General features: G+C 43.0%; 1 protein-coding gene across 2 annotated transcripts; it reads right to left on the reverse strand.

Moving 5' to 3' along the window:
- Nucleotides 1–18182: 18182 nt before the first annotated feature.
- LOC127249210 (crocetin glucosyltransferase, chloroplastic-like) lies at nt 18183–22361 on the reverse strand. 2 transcript variants are annotated; one of them, XR_007838255.1, is made up of 3 exons: nt 20911–22361; nt 19392–19476; nt 18183–18398 (listed from the first exon to the last, which is right to left on the reverse strand). XR_007838255.1 is itself a non-coding variant. In XM_051271914.1 (2 exons), the coding sequence occupies exon 1, from the start codon at nt 22325–22327 to the stop codon at nt 20912–20914; it is 1416 nt and encodes a 471-aa protein (XP_051127871.1). In that variant the 5' UTR covers nt 22328–22361; the 3' UTR covers nt 18901–19476; nt 20911. The 2 variants fall into 2 exon arrangements, 1 of the variants encoding a protein (XP_051127871.1); XM_051271914.1 differs by lacking the exon at nt 18183–18398 and having other exon boundaries at nt 18901–19476.
- Between the last annotated feature and the right edge of the window lie 258 nt (nt 22362–22619).

Below are 22619 nucleotides of genomic sequence, written 5' to 3' on the forward strand. Positions count from 1 at the left end.
AGCCTTAACTGCTATTTACAACATTAATCGGTTACCCTCGTCAGTCCTCCATGATGTCAGCCCCTTCGAGCGTCTATTTGGTCAGTCTCCTAATTATAGTTTGTTCTATCCATTTGGTTGTGTGTGCTTTTTCCTCCTCCCTCCCCATGAGCGGACAAAGCTTCAACCTCGAGCTCATTATGTTGTTTCTTGGGTTATGGCGATGAACACAAGGGTTATAGATGTTGGGATTCTATTTGTAATCGGTTGCGCATATCTCATCATGTCACCTTTGGGACCGCACCTATTTCTCCACCTTATTCAAGTTTAGCACATCATTTCACTCATCTTCTCCCTTCTTTTCGTATTCTCTCTCCGATCTCTTCGCAGACACCTCTTCCTCTTCTTCACCACAGCTCATTGATCAATCTGTCTTGTCACCGTCTCCTGGAGTTGATCCGCCTGTGCCTCCTAAGCCGACGTCTACTTCTACGCCTCTCCCTACTTGTCGTCGCTCCACTCGTGTAAGTAAACCTCCTTCTCACCTTAATGATTACCATTGTTACTCTGCCATCTTATCTCAACATGAACCTAGGTCCTTTCGTGAGGTGAATGCTGATCCGCTATGGCAACAAGCTATGACTGAGGAATTGCAGGCTCTGGAAAAGACTCACACTTGGGATTTAGTGGATTTGCCCTCATGAAAAACCTCGTTTGGGTGCAAGTGGATTTTTAAAATTAAGACACACTCTTATGGTTCCATTGAACGCTACAAGGCTCATCTGGCGGCCTAAGGTTATTTCCAAGAGTATGGAACTGACTATAAGAAGACCTTTGCTCTCGTTGCTCGTCTCACTACTGTTTGTTGTCTTCTTGCCGTTGCGGCTATATATCAGTGGTCCCTTCTTCAATTAGATGTCAAGAATGCATTCCTACATGGCACACTTTGTGAAAAAGTTTATATGACCCCTCATCCAAGTTTCTCGTCTTCTGGAAAAGTTTGTCGCTTACGCCGTGCTTTATATAGGTTGAAGCAGGCCCCTCGGGCTTGGTATGCGACATTCAGTGCTGCACTATTGAAGTTTGGTTTTACCACACGTGCTTACGACTCTGGTTTATTTCTTCGTCGTTCTTCATCTGGGATAGTTATAATCTTGTTTTATGTTGATGATATGATCATCACGGGAGATGATGCATCTGGTATTTCTGATCTACAGACATATCTTAGCCAGAAGTTTGAGATGAAGAGCTTGGGTCCCCTTCATTACTTTCAGGGGCTTGAAGTCTCTAATTCTCCTGATGGTTTCTTTCTGTCCCAGACTAAGTATGCTTCTGATCTTCTTGCTCGAGCTGGTCTCACAAACTGTCAGGTAGCATCTACACCACTTTCCTACGACGTTCGACTTACCCCTCATGATGGCTCTCTTCTTGATGATCCTACCCTTTACCGTCAGCTTGTTGGGAGCTTGACTAGATATTGCTCATGCAGTTCATATTGTGAGTCAGTTCATGGCAGCTCCGAGGACCTCTCACCACTCTGTCGTCTTACATATTCTTTGTTATGTGAAATGTACTCTTTTGCATGGCTTACACTTCTCCTCTAACTTGTCCTTGACTCTCAGCGGTAACTCTGATGCTGATTGAGTTGGTGATCCCACTACCAACTCGCGTTTCTCTGGGTACATTCAACCTGGGATGTACCTGGAGGTCTCCTAATTTTGAAATTTTTACTATAGTTTCTAACCCTTTCTTTTTTTTCATTTTGATTTTGTCTTCAGTCTTGATTTTGTCTATGATTGAAGTCATGTCTGCGCATCTATCTGCGATTCTGCGATCTACAGAGCCATGTTTCTGATTGCAATGAGAGTCCCGTTATTTCCGACTTTGTGGAGATTACTCCCATTGTTTTTGGCTCTAATAGAGAGTCATGTCATTTTCGACTCTAATTCAGTTGAGAGCATTGTTTCTGGCTTTGACACAGTAGAGCGGTGGCGGCAACAACAGACAAGCAACTGTTATTTTTATTTGCGTCTATTGCGTCTATATTCAACTTTCTTATCAAACTCAAGTTGGTTTATGTTATACCACTTGAGTTTGAGAGGAGATGTTGAGATATTTTAGATATTCGGTTTTAGATTTAGTAGATTTATATTTAGATTTGGTCTTCTCTATAGATTAGATTACTTAGATTTGAGTATATCGAGTCTGTTTTGTATTGTCTGTATATAAGCCCCTTATTTTGATGATCAAGACAATCTCAATATTTTCTCCCAAAATTTCTAACACAAGTGAAACACTTATTATAAATCCAAAGATGTGATCTATGGCCGAAACGGATCAAAACAAGAGAACAAAATGAAGTTGAGATAGCGGCATGTCAATATTATTGAATAAAATGTACATAGAAGTGGAATAGTTCAATGAATCAATCAACTAGGCCACCGGTACATACAATAATATTAACTAAGGAAAGTTCAAAGCCACAAGCTACCTATCCCGATATGTCGATGTCTCAGGAACTGGGCTATGTGTTGTCCTTTTAAAGGCATTTCCACTCATGTGGGGATTGTTGGATAATCAGTTAATTGGTTATTTATTTAATCGATGGAGTTGAATTTATAAATTAAATTTATAATTTTTTAAACCGATTATTCGCTGAATTGAAATGCAGATGGACTATATAATGGTTATTAGGCATTTGAATGCCGGTAGACATAGGCGCGCACCGCCTGCCCGAACCAGATAATATGGTTGTGGGTTTGTGCTTTGTTAATTAATTTGTTATTCTCCCCATATAATAATTTTCTAACTATTTTTCTTTTTATCAAAAAAAAAAAAAAATTAAGTACAGGCCATTCCATTGATGATGTTGGATGGGGCGAGAAGGCCTTGGTGCCGAGGATCCGCCGACAACTAGATACATAGGGAATTTCTTAACAACACTTGAAGTCAAATAATTTAAACTTGATCCAACTGACACAGTTCATAATACAACATAAAATAATAATAATAATAATAAGAATAATAATAATATTATACGCTACATCATATTACTACGGTGTGTTTCTTTAGGGGAGTTTGGGGAAAGTTAGTTTGAGTTTGGCTTTTATTTGAATTTTGGGATGAGTTTGAATTTTGTTGTTTCTTTTTGATTTGATGGATAATGAATAAAATAATATAAATGTGTATTAAATATAATTGATAAAATTTATATTGTATGATTTGATTATGAATTTATATTATACCCAACATATATATTTAAATTTTTATTTATTTGTATTATAGAAAATTTTATTCTCTACAAAATGACATATATATTATATATTTTTTTTCCATTTAATTATAGTAAATATTTTAATTATATTTTAATTTTTTTTAAAAAAAAAGAAAAAAAAAACGTACCTGCACAATGTCAGTTTTTGCGGAAGCTGTCTGCCGTCACAGGAATTGTCCCTCCTAACGTAAAATTCGCGCTCAAACCCAAACCTACAGTGCTCACACAATAACTTTCTCCAAAATCGGGTAAAAGAAACACACCTAGATTGCAGTTTTAAAAACAAACAAACAAACACAGTCATCATTATGAATGCCATTAATAACTATTGACCTTAAGCAAAAAAGCTCTCCAAATTCCTTGTAGAAGACCCGCTAACATCGTCCACAGCATCTCTAGCCAATCCCTTCCATTTCTCGGCATTCCGCCGCACCTCTCTGCTCTGATCCCTGCCGTCCATCACTGCCTCGACGCACCTCTTTATCTCTTCGCTCTCCACCGTACGATCATCCTCACTCGCACGCCCGTCTGCCACACTTCCTCAATCAGCTTCGCGTTTGTCCCTTGATCTGTCCCCTGCGGGAACGCCACCATTGGAACGCCGCACGATACACTCTCCAGCATCGAATTCCAGCCGCAGTGCGTCACGAAGCATCCCACCGACGGATGCGTCAGAACCTCCAGCTGCGAGCACCACGGCACATCCGAGGATCGTTGCGAACATCCGGAGGGTAAGGTTAGATTTTACAGTCATGTCCCCCAGCTCAGTAACTCGTTAGTTAGTGCTTTTGCTTTTGCGTACTATTAGTTGGTCGATGTGGTTCTTATAGATGGTAGGAAAGCATGCATATGACGATGATCTACATCTCCGTTTTGATGCTACATAATTACAAAATGACATGGCACTTTATGAAACTAATCATTTCTCATGATATATCTTTCGCCTTAATGGCTTGTCATCTTGAATTGCTTCGGAATAGTGAGAAATGCATTGCAGTTGCTGATTAGACAGGGAACACATTCTCCTTGAGCTTGCAGTTATTGTCAATGTTTTAAAAGATGTTTTCACCGCACTCAGCATCCATTGGTAATTGATCAGATCTTCTTGTAGCTTCTCGTTTGTGCTTGTGTTACGGAGTCTGCTAGTTCGTACTCGGTATAGCATGCAGACTTCCTCTACAGACTGTGAACTGTACGTAGCACTTTTTTCATCATCGTGAGCTGGCACCAACTCCGGTAGGCTTTGCCCACGCTCGTCTTCTACCACCATATTATGCAAGATGATACACGTTGTCATAACCAGAAGATCTTTTGGTTATCCTAATCTCACCAGCACGCGCAGTACTCTTCACTTTTGCTGAAGTACGCCGAATGCCCTCTCAATGTTCTTCCGACAGGCCTCCTGTAGTGTTGTAAATGTCTGCTCTTTTGCTGTAACAGGATTTCTAATGGCTTGCATGAAGATAGCATGCTTGGGATAAATCCTGTCTGTCAAGTAGTATAGAAGGTTGTACGCTGAACCATTAACCTCATACTCAACCGGCGGTGCTATCCCATTCATGTACTTGTTGAACAATGGCGAGTGGTCCAAAACAGTGACGTCGTTGTTGGTTCTGGGCATCCCGAAGAACGCATGCCATATCCAAAGATCCTGCGATGTAGCAGCCTCCAAAATTAACGTAGGGTAGTTGTAACGTCCATTATATTGACCTCGCCAAGCAATCAAGCATGCATCTCACCGCCAATGCATACAATCAAGTGGGCCTATCATCTCGGAAAACCCACGCGCTTTATTTTCAGCCAAAAGGTGGGATATATCATCAGGCGTGAGATCACGTAAATATTGTTCTTTGTAAAATCGAACGATTGTTTCATAAAACCCCATTGTTGCCCGTCGAACTGAGCTACCTCTAATCTTTATGACTTCGTCTACACTATCAAAACAACACCCATACCCGAGCACCCGTATAGCGGCCATCATTTTTTGGAAGGGGGAATATCCCAGGCAGTTCGTACAATCGGGCCTCTGCGTGAAGTAGCGATTGTTAGTGAACACATCTGATACTATCCGAGTAAAAAGCTCATGCTGCATCCAAAACCTCCGGCGGAAAAAAAATCTCACGCTGCATCCGAAACCTCTGGCGCAAAAATGATGCAGGAAAACGAGGAGTTTCGAATAGATAGTCCGCCCATAACTCTTCGTGCCTCCCCTCTCGACCGCGGTAAATGTAGCTCCTTCGCGTTTGTGCAGTAGCATCGATCACATTTGTAAGAAAAGGTAACGCGTCATGCAAACATTCGAGTTGTTCTCGTTCGAGTAGCCGCAACTGCATCCGTCTCTATCGTCTTGCGTCGGCTCTTTGGCCTTCCGCCGTCCAGAACGTTGGCGCCTCATTTTCGTGTTTAGATTCTTCTTCTCCACTGTCCATCCATTTTGCACTATAGAAGTGAATGGCTAGGAGGTTGTGGGTTTGAGTTAGACACCAATAATGGCTGAGGATATGGATTTGTATATATAGAGAGATGAGGGGGTCAAAAGCCATGATTAATGAACGATTGTTTGTATTTGGTGGTTCTTGCGTGTACTGGAAGTTCCTGGAACAAGACAGCTTATTTATTATTTGGGCAAGTATAAAACTTTAAATTGTCCACTTGAGTCGACACATCACTGACTTGGTACAACAAAATGCTCTGTACCCCCGTAAATGAACAATAATCAATAGAGAAAGTAATAATCAATAACATTGCAAAACAACATAAAAACTACATTCAGCTACCTGGATATTCAACCGCAACATGCCAAACTTCTCACGGAACTAGGATACAATCAAACACGCTAGGGTCCTTTGCGTGTGCCATAGTGAACGATTAAACAAACACTCAAGGAAACAGTAAGAGGAGCATCGCGCTTAATATATAAGACCCAAGTAGTTACCAACGAAGACAAGAAACCCAACACAAATATCAGAAAAATACACTAGGAAAAAACACAATAATACGTCACCACACCCGTTGGCCCAAGAGACAGTTCCATGTCAAAACTTATTACAAGACCAGTCGACCCAATCAACGGCACGTTGACTAGAAGCTACTTTTATCAGGGGTTTCACGCCTGCCACACTTATTACCTCCACTCGGGGAGACACTCGATTCACCTACGTCTTTTTGTTGGCCCTCTTGCCTCTTGATGGTCGCGACGGTTGCCTTAACGCTTGAACAATAGCTATTTGGTATCACTATATTTTGATTATGTTAAATTAAAATGAAGTAGTGGAACCATTGTTGATCAATACCATTGTGTGCATCCGTGTAGTACTTAAGTTGTTCTCGTCTGATGGTGTACTCTTTCCTTGACGATTCAGTTGCCAGCTTTGCCGGATTCAATTCCTCAAACTTACAGAAGGCAACAATCATTTCCTCACCAATTTTTTCAAAATCCTTAGTCACTTGCACAATTTCTCGGGCTATCTTGCCGAATGTTGAACTCCATTAGTCCGTACGTTAATGAATCGAGTGTTATTGAGTTCCTGCAATGTATTTTAGATGAACTATGGTGTATTTCATGAAACGGCAGTGCCTAATTACCTATTCACTCGATTATTCTTTTATCAGCTTTTTGAGCCTTATTTTGTTCGTCTCCATCTTAGATCACATTTCCGCTTGCGACGAATCGAGTGCCATAAGACTAGCAGTATACTACTCGTTGCTGACGCCTACGACTCTTCATGTTGTTTGATTTTTCGTTGATGTTGGTTATTAACTTTTCCGTTGGCCTTCGCCTTTTTATCCCTCAGTGGCTGCTCCATGACACGTGCAGCTGGACCAGTCAATAGAGTATGTCTAGGCCCCTTATCCGAGCCCTCAACGTCAATGTGTACACCATTATCAGCGATGTCAACTGGTGTTACGGGTGACTGCTAACGAGATTTCCTTCGCATGGAGCATCGTTCACAACCTCTTTCATCCTCGCCTATAGTTCGTGGGTCGCTCGGCCACGTCTTCCTCCCGGATACACACTTCATCCACTTCGGCTCATCCTTCAAAATGCACCAACAAGCCAAGCATTTGAAAGTCATCCCATGCTTTTCGTAATATATCTCCTCGTAATATTGTTCCTAACAAAGTACACGTTTACCAAAGTTACGGGAGGCTGCCAACTAATATTCAACGCACCCTACGTAGGTTTATGTCAACTTACAAAATCGGCAGAACTCCAACCACTCTGATACTGCCCTTTTGTGTGCATCGTACTGCACACCATTTGGAGCATTGTGATTTGATCTCCATCATTTGATTCTCACAAGCACCCAGGGATATTTTATTTTCAGTTTTTGGCACGCCGTGATTCTCTTCCATCAACAAGGCAAAACTCTCACAAACACGCTCCCATAGTTTTTGTCTCTTCTGGCCTAAAGCTACTAGGGCATCTGTTGTAATATTACACTATACCCTAGTCAGTTCCATGTCCTCCTTCGTAGCCCAGCTCTTGTTTACGCGTTGATTACTCCCCGTTGCTCTAATTGCACGGTTACAATGACTAGGTGTTTCTGTTGAGAAAAGTCGTCGGCTCGTAGTGGAGAGAGCAGTTCTCGGCTGCGAGAACTAGATCTCAGGGTGAGGAAGCAATGACGTGCCTCTCGGACCCGGGAAATTCCACATGTTTGAGTAGAACAAAGGTTCACTCCGTTGCGGCACGTACTGCACATGGGAAAAAGGCATACCGAAACTCATAGTATAATGGGCAAGGAATGTTGTTTGTTGTTGTGTTGCCATGATTATAGCGCCTTTGGCATGCTGGGACAGATTGTGAGGTTCGGACTGAACTTTGTTCCATGTCTCAGATAGCTCTCCAAGGCCTTCAACTCTATCGCCATCAACTTTAGAATCATATCCTTCGTGGGACATTATTGAACACACTGCAAGAACCGGTCCGTGTTCACTGCAAAATGGAGGATAATAATTACTCTAGGGCTGTGCATCATTAACATGAGGTAATGGGATGCATAAATTCCAACCATATGAATATAAAGAAGCCCCCAAAACACCCCAGCTCTATCAATTACATATAGTCATATACCCGAGTTGCACGTATATAAAGACCAAATAAAACAACCACCTGTTGGACCTCAAGTCCAAAATGACTTAAATGTCGAAGATAGTGACTTCCATCAGGCTGCAGAGCTTCCATGGAGCAAGAAGATATGACTTCCATAGACCTTCGGACGACAAGCTCCATCAACTCTGAATCGGCAACCTCATGACACTAATGGAAGACCATGAAGAGTGAGGGTTCCATGTAACTCAAGGCTGTCGGGAACATATTCCCGTAGACCGGCTGGGAGTATGATGGAAACGAATCAGCGTAGGCTACAGGTATGATCTGAAGGCAATTGAAGAGATCCAAAGCGAATGGAACTTGGTCCAAGAACGATGGAAGATGCTCAAGACGAATGGAACCCGGTCCAGGAGCAATGGAAGCCGCTGGGAACTGATGGAAGGAGGTTATTTGATGGTTAAGAGAAGTAGAAAGAAGTGGGAATAATTTGTAACCACCCCTGTTAGTGAGAGAAGTGGTTATTATAGCCTAGGATTACAAATAGGAAAAATAATTACAACACACACACGCACAACAGAAAATCGCATCTTTTCATATTTTTCTTCCTTGTTTTATTTTCGTTTATGCAATTTAATTCCGATTATATGCTTTCTGCAATTTATTTACTCGCTTTCCGTAGTTAATCGTAGTTTAGTTAAGTAATCGTGTAAAATTCGCATTGCCCGACGACGGATTGGCTCTCTGGAGTACTTCCGAAACCCACGCCGACGAAATCGACAAGCTATTTTGGAATTCCGAATCGCAGGATCCAACAATTGGAACGCCCAGTGGAACCAGGTCGGGTTCGTATTCGTGTATGCAACTTCGCTGTGGTAAAGTGATCGCCATGGACAATCAGAATCAGGGTGTAGGATTTACTGTAACTGGAACGCCGGTTCATCTCAGTGGAAGCCGCATCCCAGGGCTGAGGAGAGATGAGGAATCGTCGTCGACCGAGACGATGGTGACCATGGTGCGCAGAGAAGTGAATCAGTGTATTCAGGCCAGAATCGGAGACATCGCATATGAAATTTCCAGGCAATTGGCTGATGTGATCCGGCCAACTGTAAGGAATGAAGTGTTTCAGATTTCCGAAGAAGAACACCGAGCAGTGGCTAGTGGAATCCAGAATTCTGGATTTTCAGAAAACACATATGCAGGACCGAGAGAGATAACCCCATCTATTGGAAGGATTCCACCTCTCATAGGAAACGTCAGTTCTAACTTGGTTCAGGGAAACACTGGATCGCCTAGGGGACCGACGGGTGGAGCAGGATTGCAATTCGGTAATGTGACGATTCTCCAACGCCCGCAAGGAGGGCAACCCAGCGGAGGTTGTGGCCCTCAAATGGTGGGAGGACAAGATGTCGCAGGAAGCGGCGTCTACGGAGCCCCTCCAGGAACAGCGTTGCCAAAGCAGGTCGCAGGACAGCCTGCTTAGAACGCACCTCCACCGCCGTGGGCGCAGCAGGCTCCATATGCCGCTGTCCCTCAAGGATGAATGGTTGGTCAAGCTTGGGGACCAGGAGGTCAGCCGCTGATTCCTGATCAGTAGGAAGCCCGACCATTAATAGATACGGATATTCTGGTGGAAAGTATACGAAGAGCTTTCCCGCGAATGAAATTCGAAGAGCGACCGGTATATCAAAGACCCTACCCAGCTTGGGTAAGTGAGATGAGGCCGTTGCCCGTCCGAAATAAAGCACCGGAATTTACACTGTTCTCCGGCGAGGATGGGAGATCAACAATAGAGCATATCGGGAAATTTACAGCTCAGTGCGGGAACTTGGGAGGAAATGATTGGTATCGTTTACAATTGTTCTATTTGTCTCTGACGGGTACGGCATTTTTGTGGTATACATCGTTAGCTCCAGGTACTGTGCAGTCTTGGTCAGATCTGGAGAGGCTGTTTCACGACCGTTTTTATGCGCCACCGGTGGAAACTACAATATCCCATCCGGTAGCTGTAAAATAGGGATATGATGAGCCTGTGGCACAATTTTTGGAGAGATTTGAACAAGCTAAGACTCAGTGCACAGTGCAGATACCTGAACAGCAGACAACCATGATGGGAGTGGATAATGTGAGATCAGATCTTCGAGACCGGTTAGGAGTTCAGGATTTCCAGGATTTTTCGCATCTAAACGCACTCGCAATGAGAGCAGAAAAACTCATTCGAGAGAGACGGGATGTTGTTGTAGGTAGGTGGAAAAAGGATGGAAAAGCAGGTATAACTTGATGTGCGGATGAGGAAAGTTCAGCCGACGAAGATTATGGCGAAGAACAAGACGTGTTAGCGGCTGAATTGCTGAAAGGAAAAACTTACTCCTGTTCGGCATTAAAACCTACAAGGGGTAAGGAGGTCGGAGGCGTGCAGTATACCTTCGATGTGTCTAAGTAGAACAAATTTTTGATCATCTGTTAAATGACAAACAAATCAAACTCCGAGACGGGCAGCGAGTGCCGTCACCAGAGGAATTGAAAGGGAAAGTGTATTGCAAGTGGCATGGGAGTTATACACATGCTACCGCCAATTGTACGTACCTACGAAACACGATTCAGAAGGCTTTAGACGAGGGTAGACTGAAGCTAGCAGAAAAGAGTATGTAGGTGGATGCGAATCCGTTTCCTGCACCATCCATTAATACTATGTCTACAAGAGGTCTCAAGAGACAGAACAAAGGGAAACAACTGGTTCGACAACCGGTTCATGAGCGACTTGGGCCTAAGATACCACAATGGGGTTCAATATTCGATAGGTTGTCTGTAAGAAAGACGCCTAATGGAAATGTTGGAAATAAGGAGCCTAGGGTCGTAGAAAGGAGCCCAATCTGAAAGTGACAATTCCGAATGCCCAGGAAGTTCGGGAGCGTCATGCTATGACAACTAAAGCCACAGCTCCAGGCTTAGGACTATTATGGATGTACAATTCGATTTCGTCCACTATTAAGCCGGATGCTACGGTGGCTGAAGTGAAAGTTGCTAGTGGGAAACGAGTCTGGACCATTACATCTGCCGATCAGATTACTATTACTCCAAGAAAGACACGGAAACTTCCGTCAGCCGTAGATTCGGAGAAATGGACTGTTAATGTGCCGGAGACAAATTCCAGGAGGGCAATGGGTGACCTGACACGCCCAGAAAAAAAAAGAGCACAAAGGAGACGGCTACAGGCTAAGTTGGAAGCTGAAGGTGTTCAACCAAACCAGAAAAGTACGGGGTTTAAAGGCAAGAAAATTGAATCGGAAATTCAGCAAGCAACAAATCAGGACGGAATAGTCTCGGAAACCTGTGAACAGAAAGAGAGACCTCAGAAAAATCGAGAGTTACAACCTCGCATAATTTTCTCTACTCCAAACGCCGGACTGACTCCAAACTGGCAGCATCGATGGGTGCCGAAAACTGTACAACCAAAAGAGGGTGGTGCTGGAGATGGTCATCTATCAGTCGTAGGGGTATTGCCTTCTGAATTCAAAGCTCCAGAAGGGAGCAGAGCTATGAGGGAGTGACCGTAGATGAAGAACCAGCGGCAGAATGGAACGATATAGTGACAACGGTCACTTTTGATCGAATCGGGTCCGGGCAGAATAAACACGTAAAACCCCTGTACATCCAAGCTTTAATGGAAGGACGACTAGTGGGCAGAGTATTGATAGACGGCGGCGCATTCGCCAATGTAATGCCATTTCGGACGTTCAGAAAGTTAGGAAAGACAAGGGATGATTTAATACCAACTTCGGTGCGAGCTACAGATTTCATGGAAAACTTGTATAAACCGGCAGGAATCGCTAATGTGGAGGTACAAGTAGGCACCAAGAAGTTGTCTTCAGCGTTCGTAATAATAGACAGTCATCCTTTGTATGCGGATTTATTGGGGCGAGACTGCATTCACGCTTGCGAGTGTGTACCGTCAACTTTACACCAAAAGCTGCTGTTCTGGGATGGCGATGAGGTTCAAGAAGTGGAGGCGGAGAAAGACCCATTCGCAGCGGAAATTACAGCTGTAGATGCAACTTTCTACTATTCGAAGATGATCTCGTTGTCTGAAGTAATCGCCTCCATGCCTAACGAGGGAAACTATGAATGTGTATTTAGCGATAATCAATTCAGAATTCAAGAGAAGACCGATCCACGGCCTATGAATGAAGAAGATTATGATGAATTTTGAATGCGTCGAAATTCAATTTGAGCCGCACGGAGCAGGCGCTGTTACGAATACAGGGCCGTTCAGAGCACGTTCCACAGAAGGCGGTGGGCAGTTCGAAATAGATTCTGTGGCGAATCCGGAGCCGTCTAGAGCTGGCCCCTTGGAAAATCCTGGGCCGCCCGAAACAGGCTTTGTTACGAAACATCCAGAGCCGACCAGAGCAAACCCCGAGGAAGAAGCAGAACAACTTAGAGAAAAATGCACCGACGGTCCAGATCTGTCCAAGGAAAGTACTGGTGAAGTGGAATTACCGTCGCCTGTGCATAAAACCTATCCAGCATTCCAGGCCCAGGATCCACTGGAAGATGTTGACTTAAGTACCGATGAATCTCCGCGAATCACTAAAGTTAGCGCGCTGTTGAAGTCAGAAGATCGAGCTACTTTGGTAACACTTATAGAGGAGTACCGGGACTGTTTCGCTTGGGATTACGACGAAATGCCAGGCTTGGCTCGAGAACTAGTGGAACATCGGCTACCCATAAAAGCCGGATATAAACCTCACAAACAGCCGCCGGGAAGGTTCAATCCAGATGTATACCCGAAGATCAAGGAAGAGATCCAGCGGCATTTGGGAGCAGGATTCATTCGGACTTGTCGTTACCCGGAATGGGTGGCCAATGTCGTTCCCGTACTCAAGAAAAACGGAAAATTACGGGTATGCGTCGATTATCGCAATCTGAATCTGGCAACACCCAAAGACGAGTGCGTCATGCCTGTTGCCGATATGTTAGTAGATGCAGCCGCCATGAACGGGAGTTCGTCGTTTATGGATGGGTATTCCGGCTATAATCAGATTTTTATAGCCGAGGAGGATGTTGCAAAGACGGCATTACGATGCCCAAGAGCCCTTGGAGTGTACGAATGGGTGGTGATGCCGTTTGGGTTGAAAAATGCTGGAGCAACTTACCAGCGAGCAATGAACACCATATTCCATGATTTAATCGGACAGTCGGTGGAAGTTTACATCGATGACATAGTGGTGAAATCCAAGACTTTTCCGGAGCACATGGTGGATCTCGAGCAAGCCTTCCGACGAATGAGGCATTATAACTTGAAGATGAATCCAGTGAAGTGCGCGTTCGGAGTGGCCTCCGGAAATTTTTTGGGTTTCATGGTGCATAATAAGGGCATTGAGGTAGATAGTAACAAGACGAAAGCTATCATCAACGCCCGACCGCCTGAGAATCTGAAACAACTTCAAGGATTCCTTGGGCATGTCAATTTTCTATGGAGATTTGTCTCGAACGCTGCAGGCAAGCTTAAAGCTTTTTCCACACTGCTCAAGTTGCGGAAAACAGAAGAGTTCGTGTGGGAGCCGCTACACCAGCAAGCTTTCGAAACCATTAAAGGAGCTATGGCCAATCCACCAGTGTTGATGCCGCCGCAAGTAGGCAAACCTTTGTGCTTGTATGTTTCCGCCACTGAAAATACGGTTGGTTGCTTACTGGCGCAGGAAGCTCCCGATAGAAACGAACATGCCATTTTTTACCTTAGTAAGGTAATGAATGATGCAGAGACAAGGTACACTCCTATGGAAAAATTATGTCTTGCATTATTTTACACTTGTACGAAACTTGAATATTATCTAGCCCCGAGAGAAACAGAAGTGGTATGTCACGTCGATATTTTGAGATATCTGTTAGGCAGGCCAGCTTTAAGGGGAAGACAAGCAAAATGGGCCGTAAAGCTAGCGGCGTTCGATCTACGATATGTATTGATCAAAGCTGTTAAGGGACAGGTTGTTGCTAATTTTATAGCAGATCATCTGAGCTCGGAAATTGTCCAAGCGACTGACCGTATAAAAGCTGTTATCAGCCCAATGCCGTGGATCCTGAAGTTCGATGGGTCTAGCACGCAGACGAGTGCTGGAGCTGGGGTATTCATCGAGAGTCCTTGGGGACAAAAATGGACTGTTGCCAGGTTATTGACACCCAGATTCACTAACAATCAGAATATGAAGCCTTATTAGTTGGATTGAGAATCCTACATGGAAAGGGGGCTAAGGCGATCAGAGTTCAAGGCGACTCACAGCTAATTTTGAAGCAGATTACTGGAGAGTTCCAATGCAAAGATGAGAGGATGAGAAATCTTCGAACGGAAGTAGTTAGGATGTTGCAAACTTTCGACGACGCGGTGGTGGAATTCATACCTCGAGCCGAAAACAGGATAGCTAATGATTTGGCCCAAGAAGCCTCTGCGTATAAATCATCAGCCGTAGGAAACTTCAAATCGGGCCGAGTATATCTGTATCCAGTGGATGTGGAAAATTGGCGTATGGAACTAAAGAAATACTTGGAACAACCAACCGGTGAAACTCCGGAAAAGCTGCGGAAAGAGGCTCTGAAATATACTCTGATTGACGGAGATCTTTTCCGCAGAGCCGCCGATGGAATGTTAATGAGATGCGTAGATAATCAAGAAGCCATGAAGGTGATGGGTGAGGTGCATGAAGGAATTTGTGGAGCACACAAATCCGGGCCAGTCATGAGATGGACGATCCGACGATATGGGTATTTCTGGCCATCAATGACGGAAGATTGTATCAAGTACGCTCAAGGATGTGAAGCGTGTCAGCGACATGGTCCTTTGATCCGAATTCCGGCGGAAGAAATGCACGCAGTGGTGAAACCATGGCCATTCCGGGGATGGGCAATGGATATCATCAGGAAGATCCACCCTCCATCGTCCAAACGCCAATCGTTCATATTGGTGGCCACGGACTATTTCACAAAATGGATAGAAGCTGTACCGTTGGCCAATGTGACATATCAGGAAGTGATCAAGTTCATTAAGGAGCACATTATTCACCGGTACGAAATACCGCAGACGATTACCGCCGATCAAGGCACTGTTTTTACCAGCGATAGAGTGGCCGCCTTCGCCGCATAGTATGGGATTGCTCTTCTGCATTCGTCCCCGTATTATGCGCAGGCAAATGGGCAGGCCGAAGCAGCCAACAAAGTCTTAATTGAGGTAATCAAAAAGGCCATAGAAGATAACCCGAGAAGATGGCACGAAGTGTTAGGGGAAGCTTTATGGGCTTGCAGGCAATACCGAAATAAAGCCACTGGTTGCACTCCATTCCAACTGGTTTATGGACAAGAAGCGATATTGCCATTGGAAATCACGGTGCCATCGTTACGAGTGTTAAAGCAAAATTCGCTTAGTCCCGAGCAGTACGACACAGCGATGTTACAAAGATTGGATGACATACACGAGGATCGGATGATGACTTTGGAGAATATCAGGGCAAGTAAAGTGAAAGTAGCGCGAGCTTACAACAAAAAGGTACGTCGGCGAACATTCCAAGAAGAAGATTTGGTATGGAAGGCAGTGCTACCCGAAGGACTCAAAGATAATACACTCGGGAAGTGGTCTCCTACATGGGAAGGTCCGTACCAAGTAAGTAGAGTGCTGCCTAACAGTGCTTATAGATTGATGAGTATTGATGGGATAGAACATAGATAAAGAATATATGTCACCACTCAAGTTCAGATAAAGAAATGCAATGTGCAAACTGAAAGCAGGCCTTGTTTAGGCCGCTAAATGTAATGAGCGAAATGAAAGCAGGCCCTGTTTAGGCCGCTCGATATAAAGCAAAACAAAAGCAGGCTATTAAGCCGCTAACGTGCAAAACGAAGGTAAGCCATTAAGCCGCTGGTATGCAAAATGAAAGCAAGCTATTAAGCCGCTAGTACGCAAAATGAAAGCAGGCCATTAAGCCGCTAATGTGAGAATGGAAACAAAACGAAAATAAGTCATCGTAAATAGCCAAATGAGCAGCAAACCATAAAATCCAAACGAAATGGCAGGTGAATCAAAGAAAGGCGAATGGTTCCCAAGGTTAACGCACGGTATGAGGAGTATCCTTTGCTGCTGGGTCCACATCGGGCTCGGAGTTATCAGGATCAGGTGTTGCTTCCACGGAAGCTGGATCTGTTAGGACTGGGGTCGGGTCTTCCAGAGACGGAGCTGTTCCATCGGGACCTGGCGCTGTTTCCACGGGAACTGGATCCGTTGTAGTTAGAATCAGACCTTTCTTAGACGGAGCCGTTTCATCGAGGCCTGGCGCTGCTTCCGTAGGGATTGGATCCTTTGGAGTTGAAATCAGATTTGCCGGATCTGGAACCAGTCCATCAGGCCCGGGAACTGTTTCCATGGGGATCGGATCTATAGAGGGCAGAATCGGGTTTTCCAGAGGTGAAGCTGTTCCATCAGGAACTGACGCTGCTTCCACTGAAGTTGAAATCTCTGGGGCCAGGGCTACTCCAGCAACGATTGGAACCACACCTGCAGAAATAAGGCCCTCCGAAGACAAGGCTGTTCCATCAGAGCTCGAAGCTACATCGGCTAAAGTCGAGCCCTCTGGAATTGATGTTGCTTCCTCGGAGATGGGGACTGCTGAAGTCGAAGGCGATTCGGAAGCATTATGGTCTACTGCCACTTCTAAGGCTGACATCAAATCCCTCACAACGTGAGCAATAGACACTTGGACGTCGGCAACAGTTTGCAACGAAGGTTTAGCTACACTACTTGAAGGAAGAGCCGTCAAAGAAGCCATACAACTTGATACTTGTGTTCACCAAACAGGAGAAAAGCCTTCGAAGGAGAAACGAGAGAAGAAGTGGAAGAGGGGAGTGATGATAAACCCTTAGGAAAAAACCCTTGAATGTCTTTTCTCTCTTAGACGATACGGGAATCGAAGGAAGCAGCCGTCGCATCAAGGTTAGAGGGGTTGACGTGAGATATCAAGTTGGGATAAGTTTGTGCCAAGGCCTAAGAGGGTAAGTCCCACATGAAGGAAGTCCCAAAAAGAGAGCAAAGCTTCACGTAGCTTACATTTCATCTCTTTTTGAGGAGGGCAATTGTTGGACCTCAAGTCCAAAATGACTTAAATGTCGAAGATAGTGACTTCCATCAGGTTGCGGAGCTTCCATGGAGCAAGAAGATATGACTTCCATAGACCTTCGGACGACAAGCTCCATCAACTCTGAATCGGCAACCTCATGACACTAATGGAAGACCATGAAGAGTGAGGGTTCCATGTAACTCAAGGCTGTCGGGAACATATTCCCGTAGACCGGCTGGGAGTATGATGGAAATAAATCAGGGTAGGCTGCAGGTATGATCTGAAGGCAATGGAAGAGATCCAAAGCGAATGGAACTTGGTCCAAAAACGATGGAAGATGCTCAAGACGAATGGAACCCGGTCCAGGAGCAATGGAAACCGCTGGAAACTGATGGAAGGAGGTTATTTGATGGTTAAGAGAAGTAGAAAGAAGTGGGAATAATTTGTAACCACCCCTGTTAGTGGGAGAAGTGGTTATTCTAGCCTAGGATTACAAATAGGAAAAATAAACACAACACACACACGCACAACAGAAAATCGCATCTTTTCATATTTTTCTTCCTTGTTTTATTTTCGTTTATGCAATTTAATTCCGATTATATGCTTTCTACAATTTATTTACTCGCGTTCCGTAGTTAATTGTAGTTTAGTTCAATAATCGTGTAAAATTCGCATTGCCCGACGACGGATTGGCTCTCTGGAGTACTTCCGGAACCCACGCCGACGAAATCGACGAGCTATTTTGGAATTCTGAATCGCAGGATCCAACACCACCAAAGACAAAAGCTTGATGCATATATGAAAACAAATGTTGATGGTTCTACATGTGTGTAACTACAATAAAATTTCTTGCATTCTCGTGCAGACCAAAACGTATATGAAACCCGTACATTCGAATACAGATATTTATTTAACAACATATATGTCAATAATGTCCTGTAGTTGTAAGTCCGCTATAAAGCAGCCGAGGTTTGCAATGCTATCCAACAGTGTACTATAATACAACAAACAAACATCAGAAAACTGAAAGGGAGATCATACCCATACCGAGTACACAATCATGTCATAGAACTTCATTATATTTTTGAACCGATGCAAACTAAAAATGGTCTTTTGAGCCTCAAATCAAGAATTTACAACGTTTATGAAAATTTAACATAACTTGTGCATGGTGAACCTCTCCTTCATGACTTTCAATTACAAAATATGAGGATTGACATGTGAAGGGAAGCATAGCAAAAAAACTCATTCTATTCGGCTCGTATATGCTTACAAAAGCAAATTTGTGTTGAACTGAATTGACTATGCTATTTTTACAAAATTGAGTCCCTTAAACAAAAACTTCAGCCCCTTTAATAGTGAAAATAAAGTGACAACAAACTTTCAGAGTTAAAACATGTACTATATATTAGTAAATACAACCAGAAATCCATACTTCATTCCTAACAAAACCGGAACTACAGGATTGCAATAATAAATGTAATAGCACCTGGATATGGGAAAGATACGACGGTAATTTACCTTTTTTTATAATAAATATGGTAATTATGAATTTTGTTCTTATCTACATTTTAGATGATTTAATTGATTCCCACAACAGACTGGATAATGGAGGAATCGACTAATTCATTGTATTGCTTAACATTAGGTCATTCAAAACCTAGAACACCAAACAAAAAAGAACCTACTGAATAAACTTCCCCAACCCTAAAAGCATCTTCTTGATTCGCCTTTATTATCGTATACCAATCAATCAATTGCAATACAAACACAAAAAAATATGTTTTCGATAATTCCTCTTCTACATAAATGGATCATCGAAATGCCCACAAAAAAACCCTTGTGCAACTATTAACAGATTGGCACCACTCCCACTCCAAAATACAAATTACTTCCCAATTTTTCCACTTTTCTATGAAATCGCTTGTACTACACCAAGAAATTATTATTGGAACTATTTAATTGCAACTTCTCTTAAATTGGTTACCTGTATTTAGCCATCTTTCGTTGTAACTCTTCGATGGTGGGGATCTGATGATGAACCGTGGTCGACTGTCAGTCTAGGTTACTTCCTGGACAATGCGAACAAAGGTGATTTCTACATCTACGGGAAAATGAAGAGAGGGAGAAAATGGGAAAGAAAGGGACTCTATATAAATTGGATTACAAAAAGAAGAAAAGGGAAGAGCAAGAGAAGAGAATGAAAATCTACTCCTTGCCCTCCTCGACGTGGCTTCACCTGCACTATGTCTCCGTCAATGCAAGATCGAGAATTCAATGTCGAGAATACGGCCATTGCGATTAATAAAAATGGACTTTCTAACCGGCCCACATCGAGAATGGCCATCAACTGAGTCTAAATTCGAGCCATTGTACGCACTCTTATCAATATAAAAACCCTGCTTAATGTAGCATTGCCACATCATTAAAATACAAAAAAATATATATAAAATAGGTTCTAGGACCTTCACTCTCCTCCAAGAGAAGGTAGGTTTGTTTTTCCTTTTTTTTTTTTTTTTTTTTTTTTTTTTGCTTTTTTTATTTCTTTTATTTTGCTTTTAATTTTATTACATAGTATATATTATTAATATTATTTTTATTATTAATATTTTATATTGTAAAAAAATTATTTTTAAATATATTTTTTATTAAAATAATTACTTTAATATTAATTTTTTTAAAACAAATTTGTCTAAAAGAAATACTATATTCATAATTAATTTATATATTTTATTAACAATTTATAAAATATATAATATTTATATTAAGTAAAATAATAAATTTATTGAAGTGGAAGAAAAAAAATATAAGAATTTTTATTTGAGTTATGAGGTAAGAACTAAATAAATTTTTGATAAGTTCTTAAACTGCATAATATGACCTTTAGAAAAAATATAAGAACAGTTCTTATTTATTTTGGATTGTGAATGGTCTAAGGAACCTATTAGGTGGCCTTAGCAAAAAAACTAAAAATTTTTTAAATTATACTATTTGAATTATGAGGTTTAAAAAGATTTTTTTTTTCTTTGTTCAAAAAATATTTAATTAAATATTATTTTAATGTTACATCAAAATTAAATCTTTCAAAATGCACTCTTAATATTTGATATACTGGCTGTGAAAAGATAAAAAAATAAAAAAAAATTATATTTAATATTTCCTCCGTCCGGCTACTGTGTTTCTTTTACCGTAGATATAAAAAATTAAGAGGTTTATAATTAGTAAATAATTAATAATGTATTAGTAAAAATAATTATTGTATTATAAAATTAATTTTAAATTTTAATTAAGATAATAAAAATAAGATTAAAATGCATAATTTTTTTTTAATAAAAAAAATATGAGATAGACTAAAATAAAAAAATTACACCATAATTTTTTTTAACAAGTTAGATAATGCCAAATTTTTAAAAGTACCCTGAAAATAAAGTCTAAATTGCAGTTTAAGAAATACTAAAAACACGAAAGCACACACGTTATTACGAATGTCATTAATAATTATTGACCTTACGCAAAAAAGGCCTTCAAATTCCTTGTAGAAGACCCGCTAACATCGTCCACAGCATCTCTAGCCAATCCCTTCCATTTCTCCGCGTTCCGCCGCACCTCTCTGCTCTGATCCCCGCCGTTCATCACTGCCTCGACGCACCTCCTTATCTCCTCGCTCTCCACCGTCCGATCATCCTCCACCCTCACTCGTACGCCCGTCCGCCATACCTCCTCAATCAGCTTCGCATTCGTCCCTTGATCCGCCCACTGCGGGAACGCCACCACCGGAACGCCGCACGACACGCTCTCCAGCGTCGAATTCCAGCCGCAGTGCGTCACGAAGCACCCCACCGACGGATGCGTCAGAACCTCCAGCTGTAAGCACCACGGCACGAGCTTCCCCATCTTCTCCAGCTCCGCCAATCGACTGATCGAATTCCCCTCCACGTCGTCCGTTCGAATTATCCATAGAAATGGTCTGCCGGAGTCGATCAGAGCTTTTCCGATCTCCTCCAGCTGCGGCTTCGGCAGCCTAAGCAAACTGCCGAACGACACGTAGACAACAGATGATTTGGGCTGCGTGTTCAGCCACTCCAAGTAATTGTTGCATTTGATCTCAAAAAGATCGCCGCCGAAGGACTTGTCGGACGAATCCTGACCGTCTAAGAAGGCGGATGGAATCAACGGCCCGACGGCGATCTGCTCGTAGCCGTCGATGGCTTTGAGTGCATCTGCTTCCAGCGCGTCGAATGTGTTGACAAGCACTTTCGGCCTTTCCTCGCTGTCCAGCACGTCCACCTGCTCCTTAAAAATCGGGAGCACGAATTTATGCTTCTCCGAGGTTGTCGGGAGGAGGAACGATGGAAGGTCTCGTTTTGAGAATGGGGGGAGTCCTCCGGGGAGCTGAAGCCGCCACGACGGGTCACCGGAATTGGAGGCGATCTCGTCTTGGAAGCCATGAAAATAGTAATAATATATGTCGAGGACGGTGGCAGGTTGAATCCAGAGCAGCGCGCTGGGGACGTTGCAGTCACGCGCCACCTGGGAGGTCCACGGCAGGAGGATAGTGTAGACGAGGCGCGTGACGGGGCAGCCCTGGTCGGCGGCGGCAGCAATGGCGTCCCTCAAAGCCTTGGAGGCATTGCTCCGCAAATTGGACATGTAGTAGTCATGATCAAGGGTTTCGCGGTCGTAGTCTTCGTCGTATCCGTCCGAGAAGAGGGCGAAAGAGAGGGCGTCAGGCAGTGCGCCGGCGCCGGCGGTCTTGTCCATACAGCGGCGGGCGTAAATGCTGGTGACGAAAGTTACCCGGATGCCGAGGCGGAGGAGGCGCTTGGCGAACTGAAGGGCGGGATTGATGTGGCCCTGTGCGGGGAGGGATATCAGGAGCACGTGGCGCAATTCCATTGATGGGCGTATTAGTATTAGTAGCATAAAATGTGTAGGTAGATGTTTGAGTTGAGTGGTCAGAAAGGCTGGAGGAGGATATATAGGCGTGATCGGATGAGGTTAGAAACAATGACGTTTGGGGTGACGCACTACCAAAATATCGTCTATTTGCATGCGATTCTCATTAGAAACATTTTTTTTCGTTGCAAAAAGCTATTTTTTGTACTGAATTTTGTTGTGATAAATAATTTTTTTTATTTAGTTAACTCTTCTTGTTTTTGTTGCAATATTTTTTCATAACAATAATAATTATTAGAATATATCATCTTATTTATAT

This window comes from Andrographis paniculata, unplaced genomic scaffold, assembly GCF_009805555.1.
Source record: "Andrographis paniculata isolate CXL003 unplaced genomic scaffold, ASM980555v1 Contig35END, whole genome shotgun sequence".
In the NCBI taxonomy this organism is placed as follows: Eukaryota; Viridiplantae; Streptophyta; class Magnoliopsida; order Lamiales; family Acanthaceae; genus Andrographis; species Andrographis paniculata.

Coding starts and splice junctions, on each gene's coding strand:
- LOC127249210 (XM_051271914.1), bottom strand. CDS start 22,327: ATGCTACTAATACTAATACGCCCATCAATGGAATTGCGCCACGTGCTC.